At 39.0% G+C, this 20,337-nt stretch overlaps 1 protein-coding gene across 1 annotated transcript; it reads left to right on the top strand.

Annotated features, from left to right (window-relative positions):
- The first annotated feature begins 936 nt into the window (after positions 1–936).
- ehd3 (EH-domain containing 3) lies at positions 937–19,676 on the top strand. Its single transcript, XM_031755074.2, has 8 exons — positions 937–2,140; positions 7,468–7,644; positions 8,199–8,296; positions 13,275–13,416; positions 13,542–13,641; positions 14,324–14,494; positions 15,878–16,042; positions 17,282–19,676. The coding sequence occupies exons 1-8, from the start codon at positions 1,914–1,916 to the stop codon at positions 17,807–17,809; spliced, it is 1,608 nt and encodes a 535-aa protein (XP_031610934.1). The 5' UTR covers positions 937–1,913; the 3' UTR covers positions 17,810–19,676.
- The last annotated feature ends 661 nt before the right edge of the window (positions 19,677–20,337 follow it).

Genomic DNA, 20,337 nt, shown 5'->3' with positions numbered 1-20,337 from the left:
GAAAACCTTTATGGTGCTAATTCTTCTTCTCTATCTAATTTATAGACTGTGAAAGTTTATTTTTTACACGTTTAATTACTTTAAGAATGGGCCTTGATTAAATGTCTGATTCTGGATTGGAAGAATGAAGGCACGTATTTGAATGTATTCAGGTTAAATACAAACCAGACAATTGAAAATATTTGTAAGTGTATGAGTCAAGGTTATTATAGTTAACTAAAACTGAACTAAACACTAAGTGTAAAAAAGTTGTTAACATCCGCCCCCCCCCCCAAAAAAACCCCTACAGGTTTACTTTACGTGAATTTAGATACCTAAATAAAATAAAATAAAAATATAGTGGAAATATCCTAGACTTTGGATGTCTACAAGAGTTTGCGTCAACCGTTTTAAAAGGATTCTTAGGATATCTTACGTCTGACATATGGCCTCCATGCAGTAATAACTAAAAAGACTAGAACTTACTCTGAATAAAAACTAACTAAACTAAAACGAAACATTTTCAAACAATGAAAACTAAACTGAAAATGGGAAATCCAATATGGAAACTATCTGAACTAAATAGTCAAACAAAGTGTCAAAATAATAATAACAATAAAATACCAACTAATTAGAAAATACAAAACTATAATTACTCTGGTACAAGTTACTCTAGTACAATAATTAAAAGAAGTAAAATAAATAAATAAATAAATAAATAAAAGATAAAAGGTATACGTGTTCAACTATTTCAAGTTATTTTATTAACCTTTAGGTGGCGCGATGTGTTTGAATTGTAGCTCCCCTGTCTCGTCTCATCCAACATGGCGTCGTCCGGGCCGGCTTCACCTCCAGCTCTCTCATCACTGGGCGGGTCCACGGTGGGTCGGGCTGCCAGCCGTTGGGCACTTCCGGCGGTCTCGGGTTTCCTCCGACTCGGCATTTAAATAGAGCTGCAGGACATCAGCTGCTGCTACTTTCAGCCCGTGCTGTTATAGGAAATAACCAGTAGTGCTAGCAAGACAGTCTGCTCTTAGTTTTAACTCGAAAACGACAGAAATCTTTGTCCCTGAAGATTGTTTGCTCTGGTTGTTGTGTTGTTTTTTCCTTTTTGTTTTTGAGCAGAAGAGCGGGAGCGGCAGAACAATAACGGCGCTTGCTCTCCTGACAGCCTGTCGGTGCATCATTTCTGGGATTCCTCTGCTAGCCCTCGGACGAAATTGAATAGCTGTAATGTGATGTTGAGTCAGAGCAGAATGATTTAGGCTTTTCTCGGCAGCGTTTGTTTACTGAGGTAGACTGGGGGTAAACATAAACAGGCTCTGCAGCAGAGGTGGCCTGGACTGGACTGGGAGGACCGATGGACCCGAGATGATGAGAGTGCATTTGAATGATCAGGTTTAAATTCTGATAGATTTACGGAGCGCTTTGTTTTTAGGATTGTTTTTGTTTTGTTTGTTTTTACGTTGTACATATCACCACAGTGTAAAGCCTATAAATAATCAAAATTGGCTTACTATATCATCAAAAACCACAAGTGTCACCACCCATTTAGTGCAGTAGGATAGTGACTAACGTTAACCATTGGACACTAATAGTCCTGTATTGTGTGTTTAAAATATATTTCAGGACAAACAAAATATCTATATATTTATGCAGGCCTTATTAAAACATTTTCTTGAGTGTAAATTTGCTTATTGGTTTAACTTAGGTCCTGTTTTCGTTATAGATCATTTATTTTATATAGATCATTAATTTTGGAATATTTTGGAATATTTCACTTAAAATACATTGAGGACACATTTAGTAGCCTTTCAGGCCAGTGACAAACAGAGTAAGCTGGCATAGATTTCTAGCTGATCAATAATTAGCATTTTTGATTATCATTACCTATTTGGAGCATTACTAAGTCTAAATATAAGTAACCAGCAGCGATGTTCAGCTGGCTTGGAACCGATGATAGGAGGAAGAAGGAGCCGGAAGTCTTTCAGACAGTCAGTGAAGGATTGAAGAAACTCTATAAAACCAAGCTCCTGCCACTGGAGGAGAGCTACAAGTTTCACGAGTTCCACTCTCCGGCACTGGAGGATGCTGACTTTGACAACAAGCCCATGGTCTTACTGGTGGGACAGTATTCTACTGGCAAGACCAGCTTCATACGGTATGTTTGCTCACACACATGCAAAGAAAACCTTAGAAACAAGCACAAACAAATGAGGGAGAGGCTACCAAAAAAAGAAGGAACGATAGAGAGAGGGAGAGCATGACACACCCAAGCTGACTTTTCCAGCAGTTTGACAGCAAGCGTGAGGAAGAGGTGGTCATAGTTATGCACACAAAGCAACCAAAAAAGACCAAACCACAGAACAATGAGAAAAAACATTGTGAGGAGGCACACCTCCTCAAGCTTTATTGGATCCATAAAGGGTTTATTTGGCATGACTCCTACACAGGCAATGCTTGTTGCATTTGGAGGCATTACTGCATTGTTCTGGAGCTCTCCCTGATGAAGTCAGACTGAAAGATGAGCATTACTTCATGAGTATTGGTCAAATAAAATAAATGTGTTCACTTGAGGCAAAGTTCATGAAATCTAGGTGTAAATTGTTTTTTACTGATTTTAATTATTGTGGAATAACAATAAGCAGCTATTTGTTCCTGATATAGTTTGTGAACTGATGGATGTGGGCAGCAAGGCTTCCATGTAGGAACCCACTGTTAGGATTCATGGAGAGCTCTTTTGCCCTGAGTTTCAGGAAGTCTTGACTCGCTCCTAACTTCTGCTCTTTACAGCATGGACGAAAAAAAGTATACAAACATGTGCTCTGAGTGCTTTTTTTTTTTTATTATTAAACTTTTCGACCTCTCTAATTGACCACATTTTTATAGCATAGTAGACATTTTGTGTTATTATATCCTATGTAACACACAGTCCTATGTGTAGTTGTTGTTGCAACTACACATAGGGAGATTGATACACCAATTTATCAGCCATGTATTGGTATTGGCTCAGTTTTAACCTGTTTCTCCCATCAGTTTCATGCTGGTTTAATGTTTAAAGAGATAAAAGTCTTTAAAAATTAGGAATTCTTTGATTTCCTGGAACCAACGTGGGGAAACAAGAAAAACTAAATGAGAAAAAATGTGCCAAATTGTTGTTTAAACATCGGTATCAGCGCAGAATTTCCTAGTCAGTGCAACCACCACATATGTTGCTATTTGACTGGTATTACTGAACTGGATCATTGCTTTTATGCTACCTCATAATGATGTGTTGCTGTTCTGTCAGAGCACATGACCTGGAGTATCAGTGAAATTAGTGTGTGATGGTGAGAAATGTTAGCAGCTGGGTGTCGAGCCTCTTTTGAGCTGCAGTCCTACTGCTAACATCTCACCCCTTTGACATAGACACACAATTGTGCACACACACACTTGTGAAGAGTAGTCGGCAAATAGTGGGTTAAGCCTTTGAAAGCCAGAGAGTGGATGCTGTTAGTGACTTCCTTCTGTAAGACAGGACCATCTCTGCTCCAATCTCTGCCTTCTCTCTCTTCTTCCTCCTCTGTGTCTGATTCCTGCTCTCCTCTCTCCTTCCTCTGTCACTCACGACACCATCCTGGTCAGCAGCCTGACCCCCACGCCACTGACATTGTAGCAGTAGGATGCAGAATGTACAAACTGCTGAGTAACACTTGGATGGAGCTGCTGCTTCTCTTTTATTTCATGCCCCATGGTCCCCCTCTGGGTTTGATGTGCTTGCGTGGTCTGCCAAGCTACAAACTACCGGCAGTGTTATTCTCTACTTTTCTAGAAGTTTATTTTCAGACTTGTGTAGCCAGTGGATTTAAATGAGGCCTTACAGTAAATATGTTTACTAAAATAATATTTGTCTTGACATGAATGAGAAAAGTCGTAAAAGGATATCTGCCTGGCAGAGACAGGAAATGGATTAAAGACAGGAGAAGCTGATGGAGGGTAATACAGTCTGACTGCCTTTGAAGTTATTCAGAGTTAAGCAGTCTGAAGTTTCCCTCCGTTTGGGGCAGAATTTATTGATTTTTCCTTCTAGGTCTCACATTCTCTGTTTGGGGACTTTTCAGAGAGCAAGCCAATGCCATGATATACAATTTCCTTCAATATAGAATATAATAAACTGTAAATCTGGGCCCTCCTCATGTGCCTAAATCTGTTCATTCACAGGTAAATTTCAATATACTTTGGTCTTTAAAACTCATCATTGAGGTTAAGGATTTTCTTAACTCCATCTTACAGTCAAATGAAACCTGATAGGATGGAGCAGATGTATATATCTGGAGTGCACGTACATGGATTATATGTATGATATGACACATATACTAGTGCATATGTATGTAGTGGTGCACATGCATTACACAACCTCTTTTTAGACAGAAGAGCTCACTGTACAGACATGTGTGCACAGAGATGGCTCCACCAGGCACTACTGGCTCCTTTGACAAGCTCTGACAAGGTGGATGTGTGCTTGTGGATATCAGGGCACCATCCTTACACCTTGTAGCAGTTAAAATGTGCACACATCCCACACCCTTATAGCTATAAATCTCTTGGCCTAAATCTCCTTTTGTGGTCTCACATTGCATTTTTGGGAGTGTGAAACTCAACAGAAACACACCAGCCTTCATTTGAAACGTGTGTTGTCACTGAATCCACAGCTGAGGATTTACCCTTTCACATCTGAAACATATCAAATGGAAGTCAGCTGCAATGCCAACAAGGCCAATTTAGTTGTGCTGTGAGTTAGTTGTGATACTTTTTTGCAGCAGAACACATTCACAAATTTGTGCACACCATTCAGTGCATCAAATTTAATGTTCCTGTTCCCAAGCAGTTTTCACTTCAGCAGTCTGTGATAATCATTGATTAAACAAGCCCGTGGCAAGGCTGTATATTAACTGTTTGACCTCTACAAAGAGGAAGCTCTTAACCAAATTCTTACCCACTGGCAAGAATTAGGCCATGGGAATGTCAATACCACTATATTCAGTGGTTAAAAAGAGTGCAGCAGAAGATTGATTCAACGTTCATTTCTGGTTTTGTCCACTTTCTTCTATTCATTTCCAGTGAACCAGTTCTAAAAAATAATAGCACTGGAGTAGAGATTCAGATTGAAAATGAAAGCTTGGCTTAAATTTTTAATGGAATCTGTTGACACTCTTGAGAAATATACGTGTTCCAACTGCAGTACCACTAATCTAAACAGTGTGAGGATATACTGTTCAAAAACATGGAAAAAAGGGAACTCTTTGAAAAGAGATCAGATCTCAATGGGGAAAAAATCATGCTGGATTTCTATAATGATATAGACTGGGTAATGTGTTTAAAAACAAAACAATGTCACATTGTTTGATGGAAATGAAAATGATCATCTTATGGATGGCTGAATTCATAGACACCCCGTTAAAGTGTAAAAATGATGTGTCAGTCTTGTTCATTTGGCCAAAATTTCATTGCAGCAACTTAAAATGGCACTCAGTAGTTTGCTTGGCCCCCAAGTGCTTATATGTATGCCTGACAATGTATGCTCTTGATGAGTTGACGGATGGTGTCCTGGGGAATCTTCTGCTAGATCTGGAGCAAAGGATCACTCAGCTCCTTGGCAGTCTGAGGTGATACTTGCCGGTGTTGGGCTGAAACGTAAGGTCCCACAGGTGTTCTATTGCATTTAGGTCAGGTGAACATGGGGGTCAGTCAGTGGTATCAATTCCTTCATCCTCCAGGAACTGCCTGCGTACCCTTTGCACATGAGGCCGATTGTAGTGCACCACAAAGAATCCACTGCATCAGTGTAGAGTCTGTCAGAAGGCCCAGGGATTTCATCCTGATACCTAATGGCAGTCAGGGTGCTGTTGCCTAGGCTGTGGAGGTCTGTGTGTCCCTTCATGGATATGCTTCACCAGACCATCTCTGAGCTTCCACCAAGCAGTCATGCTCAATAATATTAAAGGCAGTATGACATTCTCCATGGCTTCTCCAGACCGTTTCATGTCTGTCACATGTGGTCAGCGTGAAACTGCTCTCATCTATGAAAAAGTGCAGGGTGCCAGTGGTTGACCTGCCAATTCTGGTGTTCTATGGCATCAGGCTCCATTGTCCTGGGCAGTGAGCACAGAGCTCTCGTGAAGTCTGTTGCTGACTGTTTTGTAAGAGGCATTTACACCAGTGTGCATCCTGTTGCTTCCACAAAGGAGCAGATACCATTCCTGCTGATGGGTTAAGGACTTTCTACGGTTCTGTCCAGCTCCCCTAGCGTAACTGCCTGTCTCCTGGAATCTCTTCAGTGCTCCTGAGACCCTGCTGGGAGACACAGCAACCCTTCCGGCAATGACCCACATTGATGTGCCATCCTGGAGGAGTTGGACTACTTGTGTAACCTCAGTAGGGTCCAGATATTGCCTTACTAGTAGTGAAAAAACAGTCAGAAAAGATCAAGAGGGAAAAGTGTTAGTGGCCTTCATCTGAAAGCAATTCCTGTTTTGGAGGTTTTCTTATCGATTCCCGTCTTTAGTGCATCAAAGCAGCTGAAACAGATTAACAACCCCCTCTGCAAGCAGATCAAAATCCTAGAAGTTTAACTGACTTGACGCTCTGCTCTAATTAAAAAGTGTTCCTTTAATTTTTTTGATAACTCTTTGAAAAGCCTCAAAACCCAAGTTTGCCTTGTTGGTTTTGGACTGTGTGTCTGTGGTTAAGCCATGATCGTATGGTAACAAGACTGACAGTCAGGCACACCACTTTTTGGTTTTTGGTCACTTAAAACCAGTGAAGGAAAAAACAGAAAAGAAACAGAAATCTGTGCTTTGGAAGTAACTGAAGCTTTAATTTTTTATACAATGTTAAGGCTTTTAATTCCACTTTATTGACAAAATTCCTCCATCCTTACCTCACCTGATCAGAACACTCCTTTACAAAAGCCCTTTATTATTGGTCCATGTGTTTACCAGTAAACTAAATTTTGCTTGTTTTGGATCTGGTCAGTGGCAGCCATCCAGTCTATGATTATCTAAAATTCCCCTAATCTTGCTTCCAGCAGCATCTAATTCAAGGCAGACATGTTTTCTGGTTATTTCTCAATTGTGTCTTACCATCCAGACCAACTTCATTTCAGCAGAATCAGATTTTTAAAAATCATACAAAATGCAGCAGAACTTTCAAATTAGAGGCTACAGATGCAATATGTATTTGAGGTTTTATCTAAAGATTGATGCTGGATCAAATATTCTAATACAAATGTATATATAACCTTTTTATAATGCTTTATAATGCTGATCACAATCTTGTAATATCTTGTTGATCGTTTTTCACTATTGTTCTTTGTTAATCTTCGAGGAATTATTTCAGCATACTTAGAAAGCCTTTTTGCACAGTTGACTTATTCTTACACGGTGGTTGAAAACATCTCCTCTCTCATCTTGTTTTGCTAACTGCCATTTCCTGTCATCTCACCCGCAGCTACCTGTTGGAGCAGGATTTTCCTGGCATGCGGATTGGCCCCGAACCCACCACAGATTCCTTCATCGCAGTGATGCACGGCGACACTGAAGGAGTCATCCCCGGCAATGCTTTGGTGGTTGACCCCAAGAAGCCCTTCAGAAAGCTGAATGCATTTGGAAATGCATTTCTCAACAGGTAGGTGATTAGATGGGCGCACTCACACTTTCAGATGATGGTCTTTATTGGTGTGTACAGTGAGTTAAGTATTCAAGCACAGAGGGAAAGACTGAGGGAGCGGAGCACAAGTGAGAATCCACACCACAGCTCTACATTCCTTTGTGATTGAATTTCCCCTCGCTCACTGGTCAGGGTTTTCTTTGTTAATGGCTGTGTGAGAGACAGCCAGCAGTCTCTGTAGAGCCATCCTTCTGCTTAAAAGTACACTGGCAGAAGCTCTTATGGTAGTGTCCTCAGTGTGAGGATCAAGCAATGTTGAAAGGAGACAGGAAAAAATGATGTCTGTCAGTGGGGATTTAGAGGGTTCGCATTGAGGACGACCGCTTACCTGTTCATATTTATTCAGCTGGATAAAACTAGGGAGAGCAGCAGAGACGGAGGAGAGAGGGTAACTGAGATAGGGCCATGCTGATGGATGATTTTAAACTTTTGTCCTGGAACTTTCTCTCTATCTCATGTCTGTTTTGTGTGTGTGTGTGTGTGTGTGTGTGTGTGTGTGTGTGTGTGTGTAGGTTTGTGTGTGCTCAGCTTCCTAACCCTGTACTGGAAAGCATCAGCGTGATCGACACGCCAGGAATTTTGTCTGGAGAAAAGCAGAGAATCAGTCGAGGTAAGAAAAACATTTGTGATGCTCAAACTTCTATTCTCTTCTGTTTATGGTGTGTGTGTGTGTGTGTGTGTGTTTATCCTCCGCATCCATTGAGCTGCAGCCCTCCAGTCCCAGTGAACTCTGAACTACAATGTCAGCATTTCCTTTGGACGCGTGTGTTTGTTTTAGCTTTTGCTATCAGGAGGATTATGCTTCATTCATTTCAAAGAACAGGAAGCTGTTACAAAAAGATGAGCTTTGAATTTGTTCTCCAACATGCACACATAAGAGCACACTGCCTGAATTTTAACACTTCCTACTTTTTTTTCTTAAGTTTTACATGGAAATGAATACACGAAAAACAAAATGATATGAGGTTCATTTGGATCAACTTTAATATGGTGTAAACAAAAAGTTGCAGATGTAAGAGGACTCATGGGTAACCAAATGGTTGCACGGTATGCCATAAAATGCACTTTAGGTTAAACTTTTGAAACATTTGATTGGATTTTAAGGATGCTTATGAATATTTATCATCTGTAGGTATTGAACAAGACATGCTAGATTGGGAATTTCAATCTTGAACTGTTTCCTAAGTAGGAAGGGCATGCAGCCAAAGAAGTGTAAAAGCATTTAAGGTACCACTGTATGAGTCTTGCAGTGGTGAGAGTACAATGTGCTTTGATACCTTTTCTCTGGGGACAAGATTGACATAAACAAAACCCCAAATTCCTGACCTCTGTGTCAGATCTAGAGAAAGACATTATTATTTTAATCTAATATGATATACAGTAAAGCAGGTGTGTGTAATTTTGAGTTATTCCTGGTAAAGGATGACGAGTGTTAAAGACACTAAATATTCATGGCTTTAAAACCATTGTCCTACATTTCATACTTGCAATATTGAGAGCTTCATAACTGGCCCACCAAAGATAGATGGAACAAAATTGTGACATCTCAGAGTGTGTTCGCTTCTGCGACTTAAGTCTGCTAACCTCGCAATGAAAAGATGTGCCGGTCATTACAATACTGGCGTTTGTGTGTGTATGTGTGTGTGTGAGTGGAAAGAAAAACATAAACAGAAAACAAAAATATGTGAAAATGAATACAAGGTTTCAACAGCTGTCCTCCAGCTGTTATCAGGATTGCGCCACAAATGACGAAGCATAGGAAGAGATAACGGAGGAATCGGTTTGCACCATAGCCCAGGATTCAAGCGCTGCTGTAACTGTGTAGTCCATAAATGAGAGAAAATACAAACTTTCGTGCTCAGTTCTTGTTTTTTAAAGTCATTAAACATATATACTGCACATTCATTCCACCGTGGAAAAAGGAACAGTTCAAATAAAACATTAAACGCCCCAAATTACCACCTCGTTCACGCCCATAATGTTGCCCTTACAACAAAGAGCGAACTGGTAGTTGTCACAGCTCCATCATGGTGTGTGCTAAAATGCAAAAAGCTGATGATGTGAAGAGAAACTTTGTGTGGAAAGTTTTCAAGAATGTTCCCGAGGTGTCTCACAGGATGATGTGTGTCTGGCATGGCTGACATCCCCAAAGCTAAATGGTGGCATCGCTATACCAACCTCTAACATTAACCATTTCAGTTCTTTTGTTAAAGTAAGTCTTAATTTATTCTGTTCTGCACTCACCCTCTTTGAGTTTCTTTTCAAAGGCGAATGCTTTCTTTTCTTCCATCTTTTGTCTATTTTCCTGTTTCTCCCCCCGTTCGAGGAGAACAGGCACTGTTTTGGTTTGCTATCCCAAGTAAAGCCTGAACTAATTGACTTTTGGCATATCCAGTATTGTCTGTCACCATAGCAAATCACTGAATATATGAATACTTGAAAAATAAAAGTAGTAATGGTGTTAGAAGATTAGTACAAGTTTTTTAGTGATTGTTTTAATATAATAGTTTTCTACGTTCCCGCTCCAGAGAGTATTTATGGTGTTCTTGTGCACGACCAGTACCGTGACATTTGGAGTCCTGTTATAAGACGACGTATCAGGATGCTTATTCAGCTTTTGATTAAAAGCTAAATAGTTCTGGTCACAGAGTTCAGGACATTACTTCATACCAGGGTTGGGTCTGCATGGATATTATTCATAACTTTAATGCTTGTCATGAGAGTTTTTGTTGTCTCCAGCTTTACTGTTGAGAAATGAAGTAAATCAGTGTTTCATAAACAATAACCAAATATGAAATTTATGTTTGGAAGTTGTTAAAAGGAACCAGACAAGCACCAGCTCTGTTTCACCTTTTTTTTTTTTTTTCTTTTTGGCCCAAGTGTCCAAAAAACGTGGTGTTAAACCAAATAAACAGCACAGTGAGGTGAAACAAGGATACTCTGTGTCCAACACGAAAGAACAAATACAAGTTCAACTTAACCCCTGCTGAGTCAGCACAGCTGTGTTTTCTCTGGGGACTCTGTGTGCAATTGTTTTGTTTCTGTGTGTTCATTAACTTTTCCTTTAGTTCCCCATCATCATCATCATCATCATCATCATCATCATCATCATCATCATCATCATCATGTTTCATTTACATGTTCTTTCTCTTAGTCACTTTTCTTTTACTGTGTTTTAATGTTTTTAAGAGTGTTTGTGTTTGTGTGTGCTCAACTGTGTGTGCGTGTCTGTCTCCAGAGGAGGAGTTGTCAGGCTATAGCAGCCTCCACAGATGTCTTTATGGAGGTATTGTAGATAATAAATCTTGGCAACAACCAGCTGCAGAAGGCTTCAAATGATACCTTGACTCTGAAGAATTTGTGGGCTTTTACATGTTCTTCACCAGTCTTGTCACGTGGCTTTGAGAAAAGTTCACCTTGTTTCATAAAATTATTATTAATATTATCTGTGCAGTTAGCTGACTTAAAAATTATAATGGCAATTATTTTGGCCACTCATAAACTGTATATAAACGATAGACATAGCCAGCAGGTCTGAAAATAAAGCAAATGTCGAGTTGCCTTGAATCTGCTTTCTCTGTAATGGTCAGCAGGGGGCGACTTCTCTGTTTACAAATAGAACACTTTTAAGTCTTTTGTTAATACAAAATTGTCAAAGGAGCTTAAAAAGAAAGCGACTGGACTTCTTTGACTAACTTTAAGTTCATTTAAAGAAGTCCAGTTGCTTTCTTCTCAAACTCCTTACACTACCATGACCTGGATGACTGAGAACCTACACAGACATATTTTATACGATGATTTTTATTTGTTTAAATTCTGGTCAGACAGTAAAAGTGGTGATAAAGCAAAATATAAATGAGGGGGTGTGGCTATCCAACCGTGGCTGGGTTTCTCAAATCCACAGCTAGTGTGTGAATCTTCAAAACAGGGCTTTTTATGATTTGACACACACACACGCACGCACAAAAACAAAAAAATCATTGCTGCTGCCCCATGGCAATAACCAGGGCTCATGCCACACTGGCTACATCCATCCTTTATGTACAGTCTGTCCTTATTATGAATTCCTGTAATTTTGATAATCTCCTGGGCACCTTTGGTCTCCACATTTTAATAGTCCAAGAGCATAAGCCTAGCATCACTGTCAGACCTCATGAGCATCTTACCTCTACTGTAGGTAGGTTATTTCACTTTGACTTTTCGCTTAGGAGCACCGTGCCCTTCACAGGTGGATAATGGAGCTTAAAATTGAAGTGTTGCTTTAATCCCATAACACGTGAGAAGTGCACTGGGTGAAGAATATTCCAGTAGCATTTAAAAATATCAAGGTATCCATATCTCTCTTAACACTTCTTGTTGTATTGTCAAGCGTCAATGTGCCTGCTGTCTGCTCTCGGCTCTATTCATACAGATGCAGTCTGAAACAAATGTTTTACATACTTGCTGCTGCTGCTAAAGTTTTTCTCACATCCTACTGGGGAATGCATTTTAGCCAAGTGAGATTAATTTATCCCTTAAAATACCCATTTTTGTTAACAATTGAAGCATCATGTAAACATTAACACAGGAACTCAGATATTTGGACGTTTTGTTAAACACTCAGAGCCACCGTGGAGTGTGAACTGTTCCACTACTGTGCAGCAAGTATGTGAAATGGGGGATTCTTATCACAGCTATGTACTGAAGATCAAATGTTGTTATGTTCAGAGCAAACAGCCTCTAAATGTAGTTTTAAATATGTAAAGGCATATTTTACATGCATAGCTTTACAAAGAAAATCCATCTGGTAGTCCCTGAATTAACCTAAAACTATTGCCGGGTGTTATCGCTCATAATTAAATACTGCAGCACTGGACTGACTCTGCGTCTGCTGTGTGTCCTTCAGTGTTGTTTGAACACTAGAGCTTACTAATCCTTCGTTCTACCCTTTGTTCTTTGTTTCCCTCTCATATCCTGTGGAATTCCTTCAGGTAAGCTAGCATTTCGTCCTTGACGGAGGTAGAAAGTTAAAGAAGTCAGTGGTGTACACCTGCTGTTGTACTCATTCATTAATTCATGTTTACATGTTTTACAGAGGAAGCATTATTCATAGCTTTCTTGCAGAATGCCACGAGTACAATGCACTTGTTTAGTGTAAACTATTCATTATTAGTCTTATGACAGACAGAAGTAACAGTCTGTAGTTTGAGGGCTCTCCCCCTATTGTTCAACTTTAAAAAGCCACTTTGTTTGAACATTGGCAGCACTGTTTTCATCAGGAAACAGACATTCTTTTCTTTCAACATGTTGCAATATGGGTATAAGTTTTAGTGCCTCCTCTTTGACCTGCAGCCATTGGATTTGTCTTGGGACTATTGTTAGGCCATAATGTTCCTATCATAACTTGGTCTGCTGACTTTTACCTCTAAAGTTGCATGCATGGTCTCAGTTTGTAACTGCAGTTGTGTTGACCACCAGTATAACTAATAACTAAAGTGGTTTTGATGCGGGTACTGGATGTGGGTAAAGGATTGAGATGTAAAAAGATGTGCAATTATCTGCTTCACTCAGTGCCCCATCGAATTATCTAGTATCCATATCCCCCCCAGGCTATGACTTTGCAGCTGTCCTGGAGTGGTTTGCAGAGCGAGTGGACAGGATCATTTTACTGTTTGATGCTCACAAACTAGACATCTCTGATGAGTTCTCAGAGGTGATAAAGGCCCTAAAGAACCATGAGGACAAGATCAGGTACTGTGGGATTCTTAGATTCACACCAAATATTTTCCTTTTTTCTTTTTTGGGCATCCATGCAATATTAATGTGAGTAGCTTGTAGTCAGAATCAACACTGCTTTCTTCTGTTGTTTTCTCCAGAGTTGTGCTTAACAAGGCCGACCAGATAGAGACTCAGCAGCTGATGAGAGTGTACGGTGCTCTGATGTGGTCACTGGGGAAAATAGTCAACACGCCTGAGGTACGTTAAACTGTAGAAACAGAGGGACATAGAGGGTTTCTGTGATGGCGTTCATACGGTTTTACTAATGAGTATTAAGCCTATAATTGATCCCTTCACCTATGTCTAAATATTATAATCACAGAATTGTAATGATTCTTTTTTTTAAAGATTGCTTTGAAGAAATAATTTTAGAGTGAAATAATGAAATTAGGCACTTGATTGTTAATATGTGAAACCACATAGATATCTGCACATAAATGTGTGAAATCTGTGGCTAAGGTACAAGATTATAGACTTCCTTTTCTAGTGTGAGTTGAGTTGGTGCAGATCGATACGGAGACTAAAAGAGGGGTTGCTTTAGCCAAAATTCAATTTTTAAAACCACTGGCAATTGTACATGTATTTTTTATTGATCTGGATTCATGAAATAAAGACCATCAGATGCAACTGGGAGCTTTGAACCAGATATTTGTCATCTGATATCTACGTATGCTGGCTCCCACAGACAAAGTTTGCAGACTAGCCTGTGGGCTCACAGACTGAAGAATTGTTAACTGGTTGTAGGAGTATTTAAAAACTTTATATTTTATGTTTTTTATGTAATATTTGAGGAGCTATGATCCATAATGGTGGCCATTTGAAGGACTGTTACTTTATTTACTTATTAATTTATTTTTTGCTCTGTTTCCCTCACTCATAGGTGATTCGCGTCTATATCGGTTCATTTTGGTCCCACCCGCTGTTGATTCCTGACAACAGGAAGCTGTTCGAGGCCGAGGAACAGGACTTATTTAAGGACATCCAGTCCTTACCGAGAAATGCAGCACTTAGAAAACTCAATGATCTGATAAAAAGGGCAAGACTAGCCAAGGTAAGGAACACCTGCGACACAGGATGTTCGAAACAGTTGACGTCAAATAACATCGATGTTACGCAACATTTCCTACATTTAGTGCTGAGCTGTTACACCATGCTGACATGTTTAAGTTGTCAGTATCACGGATTTATCTGTGTGCTTCCTATTTATTGTACTCAGCTGTGTTGTTCAGCTGTTAACCTTGACAGAAAGAGATGTTTCGCAGAACTAATAGAGTTAGACAAATGACAGCGAATTGTTTCCCATTTCCTTAGTTAGGTAGGCGACAGTCTGCTGCCTGTTGTATTTCGAGGAAACGCAGCAGAGGAAACGCACAAGTGCACACAGTCAAACACACACAGGTTTATCACACTAAGAGTCGAGCACAGTTTTCCTGTTAGACAGCTGATGGGTGTTGGTGTGTTTTGTGATGGGTTTCAAGGACATGAGGTAGAATGCGTGTATCGCCACAGTGACTGAACAAATTTGTGGATTTCCCTTTTTTTTTTTTTCTTTTTTTTTGCACGTTTAAACAATATTCAGCAGAAAGTAAACACTTTTTCCAGGAAAAAACTTTATCATAATGAGAAGTGGACTCCAAATGTGAATTAGAATTTTTTATTATTAAAAGAAATGCCCACAAAGGTAACAGTAAAGTGGATGACTAATCTGGTGTATGGAATATTAAATGTCCTCAGGCTTAATGTTGTCACAGTGGCTTGTGTTACATTTTATCCACTTGTAAGAAGCTCAAAAGTAATACAATCATTACAAGGAGAACCGGAGACAATAAAACACATAATCTTTATTTTAAAGTAATCTGATTATCTACTTTATATGAGCTCATAGATTTAGATGAGTTTGCTTCAGTTGTGTGTCTGGTTAAATATCACAGATAGAGATGGTTTTTTTTCTTTTCCTTGCTGTGATATTTAACGTATCATAGTGATTGCATCTGTTTTTCTTTGTGTCTCTTGTGGGCCTTGGAAGAACAAACAAAAAGAACAAGTCAATGTCATAACATTTAATAGGTGACTTTTTTCCCACTCATAAAAAGTTAACAATTAACTAGCTCTGCTGCACTTGATCCTGTTTTTACCTACTCCAAGCTCAGTTTTGCTACAGTTTCCTTTTTTTATATGGCTCTTTACTTCTTCATACTTGGATGTTGCCTTATAGCCAAATGTGGAATATTATAACAGTCAAGATTTTGAAGTGGAACCATTTGAATCATTTTAACAGAAGTTTATAAAGAATTTAGTCTCCTAGTACCTGCTCATCAATTAATAAACATCAATTAGCACCTATAACAAGAATAACAAATAAAAGCTTAATGAATTCAAACACAGTTGCTTTTACTTTCCATGTGAAGTCATCGATAACTCTCTTAATCTGCAGGTCCACGCTTATATCATCAGTTCACTTAAAAAAGAGATGCCTGCTGTGTTTGGGAAGGAGAACAAGAAGAAAGAGCTCATCGGCAGCCTTGGAGATATCTACAAACGCATCGAAAGAGAACATCAGATATCACCTGGAGATTTTCCTAATCTGAAAAAGATGCAGGTAGGCAGTGAAGCAAAGAATTAAGGTTTAGTAAATGAGGTTTTGACATGATTGGCGTGAATGCAGGGGCTTCACTGATTTTAAGTTACACGAGTAGTGTTAGTTAATTGCAATTTTAGCTGATGTATTTTTTTTAAATCTCTCAAGGGAGTGAAATAGAGAGAGTAGTAAGAGTCAGTCTAATTAAATTCCAAAGAGAAAAAGAGTTTTACTGTTTCCTGAGCTAACCACTGAAGTACAACACACTCAGCAGAGACTTTAACTGATGAGGGAAATGTTGATAATTGGTCTTTATTAACTTATTATTGTTATTATTATTGTCATATAAGATTGATCTTAATCCTTACTGCACAGAGAACTGTCAGCCTCTGGTGTTGTGGGCCATGTTGTACATTTCAATAAGCTTCTCATAACGTTGTATACCACTCTGTATTTTGTGTTTCTCTATTTTCTTTTTTGATCTTTGGAACAATACTTGTTTTCCTTTATGTACTTTAAGATATTTTGTGGCTACAAATGGGATGAAACAGAGTTCCATTGAAAGTAGAGTGCTAACTGAGTACTTTCACTCATGTGCATCACTTGTGCAGCTATCAAGCAGTATGTCGGTAGATTGATAACCGGCTCCTCCTGTTCTTGTGTTGAAGTATACTTGGGCAAGATATTGCATCCATCAGACTATTTTTGAATGTAATCAATCAGTTCATCAATCAAATCTTTATTTCGAACCCATAAATAACAAGTGTTAATGCAATAAAAACAAATAAACACAAAATCATTAAAATCCATCACATTCACATGGAAAAAAACCAAACACAAAATGTTGACCATTTTATGTTTGAAAAGCAGAAGGAGGAAGTAAATGCTTATTAAATTCTTCCCATTATGTTAGATAAAAGTGTAGAAAACAAAGAAGGTATAGATTAATCTGTGTGAGTGAGGCTTGTAGTAGAAAGCACTTTGAGTGCTATAGTGATATAAGCTATTTACTTGAATTGTGTAATGCTTACCTAATTGTACTTGTAAATATTACTAAAGTGACACTTTTATTGCAGCATATTTTATTGTTACTTCAGTGACTTAAGTAATTTTATAGAATACTTCTGGAACATTTGATTGACTACATCAGCATTCTTTACAGATGTGTATTTTAAAATAATCTGTATCTGTGCTGAGGGTATAGTTCTGCATCTTTAGATTGTAACCTAACTTGAGACAAACTTGTGTGTTTTTTTCCAGGACCAACTCCAAGCTCAGGATCTCAACAAATTCCAGCCTCTGAAACCTAAACTCTTGGAGGCGGTCGATGACATGTTAGCCAATGACATCGCCAGCTTAATGGTCCTGGTTCGACAAGAGGAAACCCAGCGGCCCAACGCAGTAGTGAAGGGTGGTGCGTTCGACGGCACGTTGGACGGCCCATTCGGTCACGGGTACGGCGAAGGAGCCGGCGAAGGCATCGACGAAGCGGAGTGGGTCGTCGCTCGCGACAAACCTGCTTACGACGAGATTTTCTACACGTTATCTCCCGTCAACGGGAAGGTGACCGGAGCCAACGCCAAGAAGGAGATGGTCAAGTCAAAACTGCCCAATACAGTGCTGGGCAAGATCTGGAAGCTGGCAGATATCGATAAGGACGGCATGCTCGACGATGAGGAGTTTGCTTTAGCCAATCATCTGATAAAGGTGAAACTTGAGGGACATGAACTACCATCAGAGCTGCCTGCACACCTGGTGCCTCCTTCCAAGAGGAAAATACCTGAATAAATGTAATTCAGATTACCCGTAATGACCTACTCAGCCCTAGAACCCATAGGTAGCCCCCTCCCACTTCCCCAGAGAAAATGTTCTTTAATGGAAAAGGAGTCATCCTGTAGCAACAACAAGAACAAAAACAAAACAATTTAACACAAGTAGAGCTCATTTCAAGTCTTCTTCCGGTTCTGTTGCTGTCATCGTCTGATCTGTAGTCTTAATTTCTTAATTTAAGCGGCCAATGCATTCAAATGTATCTTCACGCGACTGAGACTGTTAGCATACTGGCTGCAAGCTTTGAGTAACAAAAAAACAAAAAAAACAAAGTGAGTTTACCTCTTCTTTAGGATTAAACCTGTTAATTTTATAAAATTAAATAGCTTTTATTAGCGTTTCAAGAATGCAAACCATGGCGCTCAGCTTTACAGAAGTAAAGCAGAATACTTGTTGGAGTAGGACAGATGTTAGACATGTGCAAAAGAAGAAACACTGGAATATAAAGACATATATGTACATTCAACTAAACTACTGGAAAAAGGAGAAATATTGCAACAATGTGAATACAAAAAAGAAAAAAAGTCTTTTTCTGTTAAATCTTTACTTTTGGTCAGACCGATTTATTATTATGATGATTATTACTATTCAGTGTACTCTAAGAAGTAAACCCAAATTAAATTGTTATGTGTTTTTAAATGTAAACCAGAAAATTTTACATTCCTTGTACTTTGAGATAATGCACACATACAGACAACAGAGTGAAAACGACATCCTAAAGAGGAACAGGCCTGCGTTTCGTATTAAATGTGACGTGCTGCTCGACCTTTTGCTTTGGACGAAGGAACCTGTATGATTCTCATTAACACGTGCTGATACTGAGATTATAATAACAGACCATATTATGGGTGTTGTTTGGAAACTAGCACGCCAGCATGCTCTGAATAACCGCTTTGGTCGGACATTGAATTTTAAATAGACACGCATCTATTGTTCTGTGTGGACACATCCTGGTTATTGTATGTATGTACAATGGTATCTGACCACATGTTATCAGTGTTATTATTTGTAGTATATACAGTATATATTCATAAGGGAAACATTATTAAAACTACTGAGGGTGGAATATGTCAGTGGGTTATCAGCTGAAAACTGATCAGTTATTCTTCACCTTCTAAAATAATGTAGTATAACCAAAAGTAATAGTCTGAAAGCACCATTTGTTTTTATTGTGATGACACTAATTGACACATTTAACATTGTTCTTTGTGTTTTTGCTGGAAACTTCCCATGCCACACATTGAAATTGTATACATGTAATAAATGTAATTCTTTGCCATGTTTCCGATCCATCACTCTATTGACACACCAGTACCTGTGTGTGTGTGTATGAATATAGCATGTTAGGACCATGTTCATGTTTGTTAACAGAGGTTTTATTGGGTTTATCATTAGATAACTCAACTCAAATAAGTAAAACTGGATTCCCACATGGCAACAAAAATCTTAAGCATGTCTTCATCGAAATATTTCCAGCTCATGGCCGTTTTCTGACCCTCGTGCTTTACTGTGAATCAGATGCACATAAGAAGACTTACTGCATTCCATTAACTCGAGTTGGGAAATCGCACAGGCATTACCCCGTTACGGCTCAAGTTTCGGAGGTGTGCAAGATCGGACTGTGGGGGAAAAAAAAGACCTGGATGTGGATTTTCGTCAAATTGTTGTTTTCGGACCCTGTGTAAACACATTAAGTGGAAACACTAGCGTTACGGTATTTTGGCTGTTTTTAGGCTGGTGATGCATTACTTAAGTCTGTCCTTCACTGCTTTTCTGTCAATGTAAACAGGCTGACAGTGTAATAAAACTCATGTGTAACAACTAAGTGTTGACTCTGTTTTCAGAAAGGAAATTATGTGCAGTATATATGTTGCACCCGCCCACCCAAGAAACTGAGGAAAAGATTTGGAAAAATGGCTATAAATTATTTTTAGTGCCATTATAGCTGCAACACTGGACTCTGACATCATTTCTCGAATTTTCAAGTCCTCAGATTAATTCTAGTAAACTGAACCGTAACCAATCACTAGATTTTTAGAGGAATTTTCATTTCAGAAGAAAAGTAGATCCTTTTCAGGTCTAAGCTTCTGTGTATCAGGACATATAGAAATAAAAATCATCTGGTCCTTATCAGGTATGAAAATGAATTAAATACAACTCAGAGGAACATCAACGCGTTAGACTGTCGAAATGCAGAATGAGTGTGTGACCAACAATGATTCATTAGCTCGTAGAACCACCTTTATCTTAAAGTCATCATTTTCTGTATGACTTCATCTGTCTCTCACATTGCTGTCGGGGAATTTTTTTCCCTCTTCACGAACAAGTCTGACCTTTTTTCCTTTTTTACATTGCCTCAGGTTGTTACAGTTTGCAGGCATTTATTTATGCAGAGCTTTCTTATAGTTGATGACTGGATCATAATTGCAACGCCTTGATTAATTTCTTCTTCGGTCCTTCTAATGTAGATTTGATGCCGTGCTTGG

This window comes from Oreochromis aureus, linkage group 15 (assembly GCF_013358895.1).
Source record: "Oreochromis aureus strain Israel breed Guangdong linkage group 15, ZZ_aureus, whole genome shotgun sequence".
Lineage (NCBI taxonomy): Eukaryota > Metazoa > Chordata > Actinopteri > Cichliformes > Cichlidae > Oreochromis > Oreochromis aureus.
Note: the sequence above shows the minus strand (reverse complement) of the source record. Positions and strands in the feature narration are given on the sequence as shown.